The sequence below is a fragment of the Hoplias malabaricus genome, chromosome 17 (genome assembly GCF_029633855.1).
Source record: "Hoplias malabaricus isolate fHopMal1 chromosome 17, fHopMal1.hap1, whole genome shotgun sequence".
In the NCBI taxonomy this organism is placed as follows: Eukaryota; Metazoa; Chordata; class Actinopteri; order Characiformes; family Erythrinidae; genus Hoplias; species Hoplias malabaricus.
Genome location: NC_089816.1, coordinates 14,044,972 through 14,057,618, shown reverse-complemented (window position 1 = coordinate 14,057,618; position 12,647 = coordinate 14,044,972). Strand labels below are relative to the sequence as shown.

Here is a 12,647-nt window from a genome sequence, read left to right as displayed (position 1 = left end):
GGTGGGGGATTACAGATAGTGCTCTGTTAAGAGAACACAATTCCACTGCTTCATAATCCAATGAGTGGCTTTTAAATCCCTCTAAGAATCATTTAACATTTTGGCTTTAAGCTCATTTGCACAAACTCCAGCATCACATACGTTTTCATGCTTTTCTATGGAGATAAAAAAAAATTATGTATGTGTCTGCACTGAAGATATCTTGAAGTAGCTGAATTTAATAAATATGAGTGGTGTCTACAGACATATCCTTTTGATTGTTATTGAAGTAAACAATGTTTGGGGACCTTCTTGATATCTTCTCTGTAAGGCACAGTATGGGCATTGAATAATTTACATTTATATCACTTTAGGTTTTAAAGGCAGATTACTAAATACATCCATTTTAATTCTGAAACATTTACTATTTTGAAGGTATGTTCTGAGTATGTTTTCTCTTTTGTCTTTATTATTGGTTGGTACTGTTCATATACTCCTGCAAAGAGAATTGGCCTAAATAAAGAAATGTGTTGATTCAGCCAGGAGGACTTTTCATACACAGATAAGGCTGAGAAACACACCCAGTGTTTAAAGCACCTATGTTTGACCTTGTATGAGTAACAGCTGTGTCTGGTACAAAGTTCAAACAAGGATTTTAACCTTTATTACAATTACTCATAGTCGATTAGTGCATCTGCAAATCTACACTCAAATCTTCATATCAGCATAAATATTTTAGAAATGTATTCTCTGTTGTTCTGTGACAGAATGTGTATGAACAATTGACTTCAGTGACTACATGTACACATGTATAGACAATATATTTACTCTTCACCTAATCTGTGTCTACATGTCTGAATTTTTATATTTAAAAATGTGTAATAGCATTATGACATTAAACCAATAAAACTGATTTATTTTGGTATGTTTTGCCCTAAAATATCCTCGATGGATCCTTTATATTAATAATGTGTTTTATGTCAAAACCTTCAGGAAACTATGTTTCAGACATGAGGCATCTCAAATTACATTGTTGAAATAAGAACCATATAATTTTACTGTGGTCGTAAGAAATGGGTGGACTTACCCTTAAACAAAAAGAAAGTGGGATTAAAAGAGTTCAGAACTGTGACACTTTCCCCATCCAGCTGACTAAACCACAACTTCCTTTGTCAAAAGTTCAGAAAGAAAGGTGGGGAGGTAAACAAATAAAAAGCAGTCAAAAACTAAACAACACATTTTTAAATTAAATGAATGGGGCAATGACCTTCCATTCTCTAACGTTAATAGTATCATAAAAGGTGAAATTGCCATTGTTAACATGCTTTCGGCTTTTTCAGAATTGCGGACATCAAACGTGGAAAAAGCCTATATTTACTTTTTATTAACTTTTTTAGTTTGAATATGAGTTTGTTTGAGCTACTTCTACAGGCTTATACATTTAAAGCAAATTAACATCTCTGTACATTTCTGTAACTACTCGTTTTTAACTTATATGATTTTAGTTTCAAAACATTACACTGTTGAGCTGCTATCTTAGTAAATATGTAAACAATCACTTTCTGTATATTTTACAGTCATTTCAGGGCAGGAGCTTCGGGACGGAATCCTTGATTCTGATTGGTCAGCTGAATCCCGTGGTGTGTTCTTATTGGCTAAGAGCTGTATGCTGTGGCGAGCGAGGAAGAGTGAACAATGAGCTGTAAGTGAGAAGAGGGAGCGGTAAGGCATTTAGTAAACGGTCACAAAACCACAGCCTTCAGCCATATTTAGCTCCGAAGGCAGAAGTCACAGCAAGAACCCTACATAACTAGAATTTTTCACCAAGACTACACAATGGAGATCGAGAAGGAGGTGAAAAAGGTGAGTTTTGAGCTTCCTTCCTTCGTGAGGGGCCGGTAGAGTTTGCTGAGGGACCTGCTCCGTGGAAACGCCCAGGAAGGTGAAGTTCATGGGGCAGAGAAGTTGTTACACTACTAATGAATAAAAAGTAACCAGAGAAAAATCTTTCATTAACAAACAACCCAGCTTTCTCTTCAGTCTCGTTTTCGGTTTGTGTTAAACCTGCTAAAAAATAATATTTCTTTTTTTCTTCCAACAACTGTTCCAACAAATAATTTAATTGCATCGTGGATATCGGCAACTAGCTGTGTTTTAAGTTTCAGTCACTGGAAGGTGGTCTTTTTCATTCAACTCAGACAGGATCACTCTACTGGGATAGTCCGAGGTGAGGACGAGGATGATGAGGGTCATGGATAAAGAAAAGAAAGACAAGGGCTTGTCTACAGAGAACAGACAGTAGGATGATTCATCTTTAGCCACATAGTGATAAAAGAACGGGTCATGACGATAGCCTTGGAGTCAGAAAATAAATAAGAAGCTTGTCCTTTAAGATCTGTTTTGTATTTGTAGGCAACAGACAAACATTTGATTATGCATTTACCTGAGAAAGCCAAAACAACATAATCTTAGAAATAAATAACTCAGCTTCCTGTGCCACCTGTATTGGTATAAATGTGCACAATATGATATTTTGTTTTTGTTACTGGTTAAGATGTTGTGATGAGGATATACTTGTTGTATGATATGTTCATAAATATTCCATATTAATATGCATTTAAAATGTTAATGTAATTAAATAAAACAAGGTTTTTAATATTTCTAATGTTTGGCGTCATGAGATCTATTGAATCCACATCAAATCTTATTAATGATAATCCCATGCCTAATAAAGACCCCCCCCCAGGCCATCACCCAAAACCCCTCCAGTCACTGCGCCCTAAAGTAATTTGGCTTGATTTCATCTTGCAAGCCTGTTTCTGCATGATTACTCCATGTCACAACCCTCTGGAGTGATTTACAATACACAGTGACATATTTGTGAAGGGAATTTGGGCCTTGGTCTCATCCTGTTTTGTTATTTTTTCCCTTTCCATCAGTTACAGGCTTGTAGAGCTGTTCTCCAAAGTACTGGCAAAATGTAGCAATTATGTTGTAGGGATTGATAGCAGATGACATCTGCTTTATGATCCTGTATGTTTAATCTACCATGACATTCCCTGTAGACTTGTAGTCTCTCTATCAGTGTGTAACACTGGACCTGGACTGAGGGCTGTTCAGAGTTAACATTTATGGAGTGTCACTGGTACTGGGACAAAGAATATAGAAAGGCTCAAGCATGTGAAAAAGTGATGTAAAACATGCACACATTTTAAGATACTTTGATTAATGTAAGGGAATTTTGACAGTCTACAATGCTAACATTTTAAGATCTTGTAAACAAAGTAGACAAAACAAAAACCATGTGAGGCAGGCTAAACCTTTTAAAATGTGCTCACGGAGATGCATTCTATCATTTATATATAGGAGCTGGTTGACATTGTAAGCCATTTTAAGGACCTGATGTGATAATTTAAGTGAAGTCTTGTTTATAGGAAAATACTTTAAATAAGACATAACATATACAAGCGTGCATTCAGAGCAGTGGATATGGTTGTTGTTTAACACTTTGTCTGATGAATTGCAGGAAGTCTTGGTAATTGGTTTGTTAATTATTATTCTGATGTTTGCCTTTGCAATAATGATATCGCAGAAGGCTGCAGTACAGTATGCAAATGTGCTCACTATCCAATCTGAAAACTAGAGTATATTTATCATGTCATACATCCCTGGTTTGCAGTATCCTTAAAGCCCAAGCACGCCTCAAATAATTCAAATAACAGAGCAGACGTTTGGCATATTCCCCCAATAGGTGGAGCTGCTCACTTATTTAACTCCTTCTACAAGCAGAAAAGAAGAAAAACGTCAGCACTGAAAACAGGAGAAGAGTTTTGGAACCCTCCAGGGTTTCTTCCCATTCTCACATACTTGGCCTTATATAGTCATGCCCATGCTGGAATTGTTTGGTGTGCAAAGAAAGATTGATAACGGGGGAAGATTATGCTTGCTGTGTTTTAACAGCAGAAGTGAAACTGAAGTGAATGCAGCCTGAAAATAAAACTTCTTGTCAAACAAGCATGAAAACGAATTTTTTTATTTAACAAACAGAGGATTATATATTGACAGCTGTACACAGGGTATCAGGATAGAATTAAACATAATGTATTCTATGTCTGTTTTAGTGTACCAAGTATTATTCTTATTTTTTTTTTAAAAAAAAGATTGGCCTTAATCCCAGTGAGGTTTACTCTACTTTCACAATAAAGCAGCGCAGAAAAGCTGCTTTTAAAGGATTTAAAGGCAATGTCTACAATCTTTGGGAAATGCAGTTCTTTCTGGTTTATGTTCAGAATCTGTGTCTTTTAAGGTGGAGCGGTATGTTTGAGGGGACCAAACGATTGCTGTTTGACTTCTGAAGTCTAACTTTTTAAAGTTTTTATTCACTGTTTGAATTACCCCAGAAGCTCATTTGTAACTCAACTTTAGTTTTGTAGCACTTTCGGTTCATGTTTACTTTCATGCGGTTACAGCTCTCCCAAAAGTGTGGGTTCCTATCTAAGCAATCTGAAACAGCAAAAACAAGTCGATATTACCCACATAGGGAGCAGGAATAAAGCGATATCCTCACATTTTTATGATTCTCAACGTTTGGAGGACTCTGCCAAGAGAAGAGCCTAGCATGTCTGATCAAGCCACCTTTTTTTTAAAAAAAAAACTGTTTACTGATATTAGGTATTCATAAATGCGTTAGACTGCCTTCCAATATGCAAACAGACTGGAGAACTAGCAAATTATGAGAGATCTTATAAAAAGTGTTGCATTTAAACCTAGTAAAAGGCCTTAAAAACTGCATCTGCATTTAATGATAACTTGTTCTTATTCTGTTTTGGCAGATGACCCTGGGCCATGAGGTAGGAGCAGGTGCACCCTGTCTGAAATGCAAGGACAAGTGTGAGGGCTTTGAGCTCCATTTTTGGAGGTGGGTATACAGCTCCAAAAGTATTAATTTGCAGTCTACTTCATCATTTTTCTGTGGGTTATGTTCGATCTCCTGTAACGCCTCAGCCATCTGAGGCCAGGTGTCTTTCCAAGGACAGTTTGACTTTCTCTTTGTGTGGGTAGGATGTTCTCCTTTTTTTCTTTTTCTATTTTTTCCTATCTCATCTCACAAATTCTTACATTTGCCCGATTGGCCAAAATCCCAAACTGTCAGACTGTGCACAGTGACAGGCTTCTTGCCATTATCTCCACTTAGCTAGTGTTTCTGAAGGAAACTCTACAGGTTCTGAGATGCCAACTGTGTCTCTGCTCCATCATCACAGTAGCACCCTGCTCAGCACCAGATATTCATTGTTGGGGTGAGAAGCTGACATGCACTGTGTTGGGAATGCTTCACTAATTCACAGTTCACTACATAGACTTTGCTTTATAGTCAACTGACTGGGTAACTTCAAACAACTGTAATATGTATTGCTAAAAATCTGAATCTGGAAAAATGACTTTCTCTGTGAAGCGAGTCAACAGCAGCAGTCTGTTACAGTAGGGCTCCAAAGTGTCACAGGATATTGCTTCACATTTTGTCTCCTTTTCCGGAGCAGCAATGTGAATGTGCAGGTTTTGTTTCCTAACAACAGAACCAACATTAGATTTGTTAGCGTGCTTTGTTGGCCTGATTCTCTCAAGCAAATTTAGCTTTCTCTGCCAGAGTGACAGCAGCCCTTGACTTATTTTCCTCTCAAATCACACACCCTCCAGTGCATGGAGATAAATTATCAGCATAAGTATCTATAAGATTCATGTTTAACTGAATTATCTGATTATAAAAGCTGTGTTTAATGGAGATCTAGTCACCTCATAAAAATGCAGTGAGGAAAAACACAACCGCACTCTGGTGTTGTGGTGTTATAATTATTTGGCCTGTTTTGGGTCAAATTTGAATGAGAGGTGCTGTGTAGACAAATTGGTCAAAAGGCAGTTTAGCCATCTTGTTCCAGTTAAACACTGTGATCCATCTCTCTGTGGAAGTTTACTTTTCCTGAGAAGCCTGGCTGGTTGACTTCTGGCCAAGAGTAGTATTTTTGCAATCTGAACTTTTAAAAGTATTAATGCAAACATATACACAGTGATGACATTGTCTGCAGAATTTAAACACTTTTAATTGTATTCTTGGAGCACTTTTATGCAGATTCATGTTAAGGCATGTTTTAAACCGCAAAGATGGTGTCAAACTACAGCCAGAAGAAATCAGTATCTTTTTTTGCAGTAGAACATTTAACCAACCCCATAATGGAGCATTGAGCAATTAAGTTCATGATGATTATAAATGGGGAAACAAAAGCTCTCCCAGCATGGTCCAATTAAGCAGTACCTTTCTAAATCTGTGTGTTTAATATGGTTTGTGTATTCAAGTGGTAAAGCATTCTTTTGTTCTTCCACTTTTATCCTCACGTTGCCTAATTCCTCATGCTATTACATGCCCAGCACTCCGAGCACATGATGTAATGTATGTGAGAGAAGCTTCATTGTCAGGTTTAATTTTACTCTGTGGTGAATTAAATACAGCCGTTCAGTTTGGTTTAAGATATTTCTGTGTGTTAAGTCAGTTTATACTTTAGCTTTGCCCAAGCCATATATAAATGGGCACTAATTTTGTTTCTGTTAACCTGTTCCCCTTTATCTTTATTTCACCTTAAAAGAAAGATCTGTCGAAACTGTAAGTGCGGGATTGAGGACCACGATGTGCAGCTGCAGACTGAGGAGAACCAGAAGGTGGGACGCCTGTTTGAGGACACCAAGTACACAGGGCTCATAGCCAAGCTGAAGAAAGATGGGGTGCCCTCCTACAGAGGCAGTCAGGTTACGATATCAATCAATACCCCAGCTATTGGCACTGCAGTGTCCGTCCCAGCAGCTGCTACTGCAGCCACAGTCTCCCCCACCTCCCCGACACCTGTGGCCTCCCCTGCACCTTCTGCACCCTCTGCTCACCCGGTCCCCAACCGCGGAGCTTCAGCTATGCCTTCTGCTCCTACCCCGGGGGCCTCCTTTGCCGCAAACCGTACTGCCCCCTCTGCTGTTTCTCCTGCATACCCTTCTATTGTACCTGTGGCTGCCACTGTCACACCTGCTGCAGTCCCAGCCAAAAGTAGCGTGGTCAAAGCTGTCACCTACGAGTGGGCTCCTCGTGGGGTTAACCAGAATTTGGTAAGTTTATCATCATTACATTTTTTTGTGAAAACTACAATTATGTGTAAGATATATGATTCAAATATGTGAAAAAAGCAGTTCTGATGACAGTTTGTGTGAAATATCTTCTCATGTGATGTATGTTCAGGCTCTGCGTTACATGGAGCTGCTTCCTCCAGAGCAGAGGCCCATTGCAGGCACTCAGGGGGCAGACTACCGTAAGAAACAGATGGCTAAGCAGCTTCCGGATCACGACCAGGACCCGGCCCGCTGCCACGAGCTCACGCCAGCTGAGGTCAAGCAGATGGAACAGTATGTCCGCAAGTACAAGGATGAGGCTCTGGGGATGGGAGACCTCACTCTGCCAGAGGAGATGGGTACCCCCTCAGGCCCTGCTGGAGCTAAGGGTTCTCAAGGCTTGGGAGCTGCAACTGCTGGAGATAAGGCTGCTGTGGGCAAAGCTGGCATACCGGCAGCACCAGGAGCTATAAGCAGTGGACCTGCTGGCAGTTATGTAAGTGCCTCCCTCATGAGCTACAGCAAGTAAAAAATACACCACAGAGGCTGTATATGAAAATTGTAGATGAATAACTTTTTATACATCTACTCAAAAAGCACACACTCAGCGTTTTCTCTGCTTTCTGAAAACATCTTCCAATACTAGTGGCCCTACACTAATTACCTAATTAGCAAGCTCCCATTGGTCAGGTGTGTATTTTTAGGAAAACACATTGCATTGTTACAGAATCATGTGTAGAATGGCAATGCCTGATTTCCACCACTAGATGGCGCCGTCTTATGATTTATTCGAGATGACATGATACTCAGACGTGCTTCTGAAATCCCTCTGCTCTCCATTCCCACAGAGTTCCAGACGAACTAAATGTTAAAGTAGCCCTGAGTACGTCAGCCCCTCTGCGGCCCATAACTGGAATGAACATTTAAGTTCTTCAAGCATAAATACTTTTAAATTGCTTCTCAAAATTAGGGCTCCATCATTTGCACTGCTACATTTTAGCTTTGATTGCAGTTAAAAATCATATGCCAAATAAATGACTTAGGAACATGTTTTTATTGCAGCTCAGGCTCAGTTATGACCACTTTAGCTCCAACCAAACCAGTCCAGACTATGTTACATTTGTAGAACACAATCCTAGAAGATTAAAAACCACTGTCTTAAATACTGTACTGTGCGAGCAGAGGCAAAAACACCCACATACATTTTTTTTGTCTCCTTTCATTTCTCAGTATGTTGAGTTGGGCATGAATTCTAATTACATGTTTGTGTCAACTTGCACAGTTATTTAGAACAAAGACTTGCAGCACATTTTTTCTTTAACGGGCAGCACAACAAGACACTGATCTATAAAATGTACATAGTACTGTATGCATGCCTCTAATGTTGTCGTGAGATCTGACAGTGGACAATGCAGTTGCTGTTGAGACGCATTCCAGAGGCCAAATTAATTTTGGCCTTTTTTTTTTCTTTATCTGAGTGTTTTTTGCCCTGCTGAGCTGGTGGCTCTTGTTTCTGCAGACGTGTCACCACTGTCAGAAGATGATGCAGCGTGGAGACCCGGCTGTGTACGCAGAGCGTGCTGGATACAACAAGCTCTGGCATCCGGCATGCTTTGTGTGCTGCACCTGCAACGAGCTTCTGGTGGACATGATATACTTCTGGAAGAAGGGGCAGCTGTACTGTGGCCGTCATTATGGAGACAGTGAGAAGCCCCGCTGTGGAGGGTGTGACGAGGTGAGAGGGAGGCGAAAGGCAGTTGGTTTGTAGAGGGTTGCACAGATCATGAGTATCCCAACTTAAACCCAATAGCGCATTTACAGTTACAGCATTAATAACATTATTTTCTCTTTGACGGGCCCAAATGCTATTATTTATTAAAGACTATCTTGTACATTGTTGTCTTCACTGTATAGAACCTTGACTGATTATTCAGTGCATTTTTGAGACTAGTTTGTGGAGACGAGGTTCCTTTGGAGATTTAGCTTTAATTTCAAATGTTGCATGTAATTTTGTGTGCATGTTTGTGTTGTGTGGTTCAGTTGATCTTCAGTAATGAGTACACCCAGGCTGAGGGGCAGAACTGGCACCTGAAGCACTTCTGCTGTTTTGACTGTGACTGTGTTCTGGCTGGAGAAACCTACGTCATGGAGAATGACAAACCTGTCTGCAAACCCTGCTACATGAAGAACCATGCTGTGGTAAACACAAAATACATACACACATCACTCTCTCTCTCTCTTTTATTTTATTATATATATATATATCTTTGCGATATCATTATGCAAAATTAAAAATAAGATGTATGGTATTGTAGCTTGTAATTTATTGTGTGATTATGTTTTGCAGCACTGCACGGCATGTTTGAAGCCTATTGAACCAGAGGCCCAGCGGGTGTCTTATGGGGAACACCACTGGCATGCTGAGCCTGATTGCTTTCTTTGCTCCGGCTGCTCCAAGTGCCTGATGGGGCAGCGCTTCATGGCCCTGCAGGACAAACTGCTCTGCTCTGTTGAATGTAAAAAGAAGGTCATGGCTTCCTAGATAACTTGCTATTCGCTCTGTCTTTTGAGGGTTAATGTCTAGCAGGGTTTGTTCATTTTCAAATACTACAGATTACCAGGCTCAGTAAATGTATTTGGGCAAAAACGTCATCAAACTGTGCATCAACTGTGCAAAAGTCTATTAGCATTTTTCAGGGTCAGGGAATTTTTGTAACCACTATCTCTGCTTCAGATCAGATGTTGAAGCATTGCTACATTCTTAGCTGATTTCAGCATGCACTGCCTTTTTTCCTTTTTAGCATATGGAAAATGTTTTTACATTTCCAAGGTATAGTTTAAATACTGTGACTTGAATGTAATGAGCAATACAGTAGATGTCAATTAACCAAAGGCTTGCTGCCAGTAGGACAGGTTTGTTTCTCCGTCCTGCAGTGTTATATAACTCGGTCCAGTATTTCACATCAAGCAAGGGCTTGCCTCCAAGTGTTTAGCCGAGTAACGTTTTTATTTCTCTGCTTATCTTACATTTAAGTGCCATTATTGTTTCTTTCACACCATTGAAATCGCACTTTATTTAGGTTTTGTTGTGCTTCTCTTGCTTAATGTTTATGAAATAATTCAAATAATTTCTAATCGAATAAATAATTTACAAGTTAAGGTCACTTCTCTCTCGTTATCTGAATACATAAGATTACAAGATGTATTCAAATACACATAAGGGGTTTATTACATAGGTTGATCAACCATAACACTGACCACCTTGTTTCTACACTCACTGATCAGTAGTACAGTGAGTAGTAGTAGTACAGTTTCCCCCTTTCACCCTCTTCTTCAATGGTCAGGACTCCAACAGGGCCACAACAGAAGCATGGCGTGTTTGGGGTGTATTAGTGTGTGTTGTGATGTTATGAGTGAATCAGACACAACAGGGTACCAAGTACTAAACTATCTACATTTTACCAAGGGCTGCATGGATTGGATAAATACAGTAAAAGCACATTTTGTTTTTATCTTGTACAATCATAAATATATGCATTTTAAAATTGTTAATATGCAGAATGAAGGTAAAAGGATTATAACAGTAGCAGGTTGAGGAATACATCCAGTAAATTAATATACCGTGAACGTAATGCCATACAGTGTGATTAGTAGTGTCCCTGCAGAAAGCAATCTCACTGTAGAGTTTTATTGCAGTGGGAAGGAAAGATGTCACGTGGCACTCATTAGCACAGTGCAGCTGTAGTAGTCTTCTGCTGAATGTGCTCCTGTGCATTTCCACTGTTGTAAAAATGAATAATCAATTACTTTAATAACAAAAACACAGCATATTTACATATCTTCTGATTGAGCCTACAGCAGTTTAGCCCATTCGCTCATCTTTTATGAGAGTTTTAGTATGGACTGCTTTCTGAATGAAGAGCAGTGGTTGGCAGTCAATCAGAAAAGAGGTATTTGACATATTGGTAAAACACAGCACTTAAAGACAAAGTGACTAAAAGAGCCTGTTTACATTTAAGCAATAAGGAGCCTTGGGAAATTGTTATATTAAATAAATAAAAAAACACTTGAACTGTTTCTTTGGAACATAAAACCATACAAATGTTTCAATTGGTTTCTATTATCTCACGGACACTTTGACAGTATGTGGCCATCATTGGAGAGTGATGTTGCGTGGTTGATGGCTCCAGCATGTGTTCTAGCACTGTCTTTCTAAGAGCCTTTATAAGAAGTCCACATCTGTGCTTTGTGGTTTGTCTCAGTGTACACTAATGTGATGTGTTTTAAATAAAAAAAAATAGATTGTGTAGCTGCTCCTCAAAACTGTGAGTTTGTAGATGTGCAACATACACAGACAGTTACAACTAGAAATGTGGGATATGTACTTGGCCTTCTACCTTTCCGTGCAGTCCTGGGAAAAGTGTGTGTATAGTGTGCTTTTTTTGAACTTTGGGCTGGAGCTGTGTTAGGTGATCCCTTAGCTATTCCAACGCTGATAAGTATGTGGCCTCTCTGGCATCCCTGGAAAAAGGCGGGAACTTTCTGTGTTGTCTTTCCACGCAACCGTGGAAGCCGGCACAATTCAAGGAAGCCCGGTCCTTATGAGCTGCTATTGTTTTTTTAATGGTAGCCAACTTAAGTATGTGACGCCATTTCCTGACACCTTTACCTCCGCGTGTGTTTCCAAGAGGATTGCGCCAATCCGTGCCCCCTCTACCCTGTCTAAGCTTGGGCGGAGTTTTCCAGAAGGGAATTCTTTCCCTCTATGTCATCCCTGCACCAGTGCCGGCACGGTGCTTTCTGTGCCAAGCCCGAGGTGGAGAGCAGGGGAAATTTCAAGTTGAGGGTGTTCTCATGTTTGCGAGCGCGTAGCTGCAGCTCGTGTGCAGAGATGATCTGCTGATATGCCTGTGGTCTCCTCAGGCGACAAGAGCCAGATGAAAAGTGTTTCTGGCATTTAGTGAAGCAGTAGCACAGCAGAAAGGCTTGCCAGGTCTCATACACACAGGCACACAAAAAACCCAAAAAAACTGGGATAACCTCCAGCTCAAAGGAAAACGCTCCCACCATTAGTAACTAGGACTGCAAATACTTTCCTGGAACTGTTCAACTTCACATCATTGTTCCTTTCATTACACCATGGTAAACACAGCAGATGTATGACATTCTCATGTGCGACAGCACTACACGGTATTAAGTGCACTACAGAACCAAAGGTAGTCTGATTAAAGGGTGATAATGATCTGTTTGGTCTCCCGTTGCTTCAGTAACAGCCTATGCTCTTGTAGGAAGGTATTACACTATGTATTTTTTCATTGCTGTTAGGATTTGATTGCACTCAGCAGCATAAACATTTCTAAGGCCAGGTACTGATGTAAAATTATTAGTCTGGGACCACAAATGCCACTCTAACCCATCCCAAATGGACTGGATTGTGCATCAGAGTAATTGCTTTTTAAATACTTGTTCTCAATACCACCTTCAAATAATTACTGATATTTTAGTAAACTAATTTAGTAAATTAA

The 12,647-nt window shown here is 39.8% G+C and overlaps 1 protein-coding gene across 1 annotated transcript; it reads left to right on the top strand.

Annotated features, from left to right (window-relative positions):
- Positions 1-1,639: 1,639 nt before the first annotated feature.
- tes (testis derived transcript (3 LIM domains)) lies at positions 1,640-12,335 on the top strand. Its single transcript, XM_066648778.1, has 7 exons — positions 1,640-1,842; positions 4,812-4,897; positions 6,615-7,122; positions 7,253-7,618; positions 8,642-8,857; positions 9,163-9,321; positions 9,470-12,335. The coding sequence occupies exons 1-7, from the start codon at positions 1,816-1,818 to the stop codon at positions 9,662-9,664; spliced, it is 1,557 nt and encodes a 518-aa protein (XP_066504875.1). The 5' UTR covers positions 1,640-1,815; the 3' UTR covers positions 9,665-12,335.
- Positions 12,336-12,647: the final 312 nt, after the last annotated feature.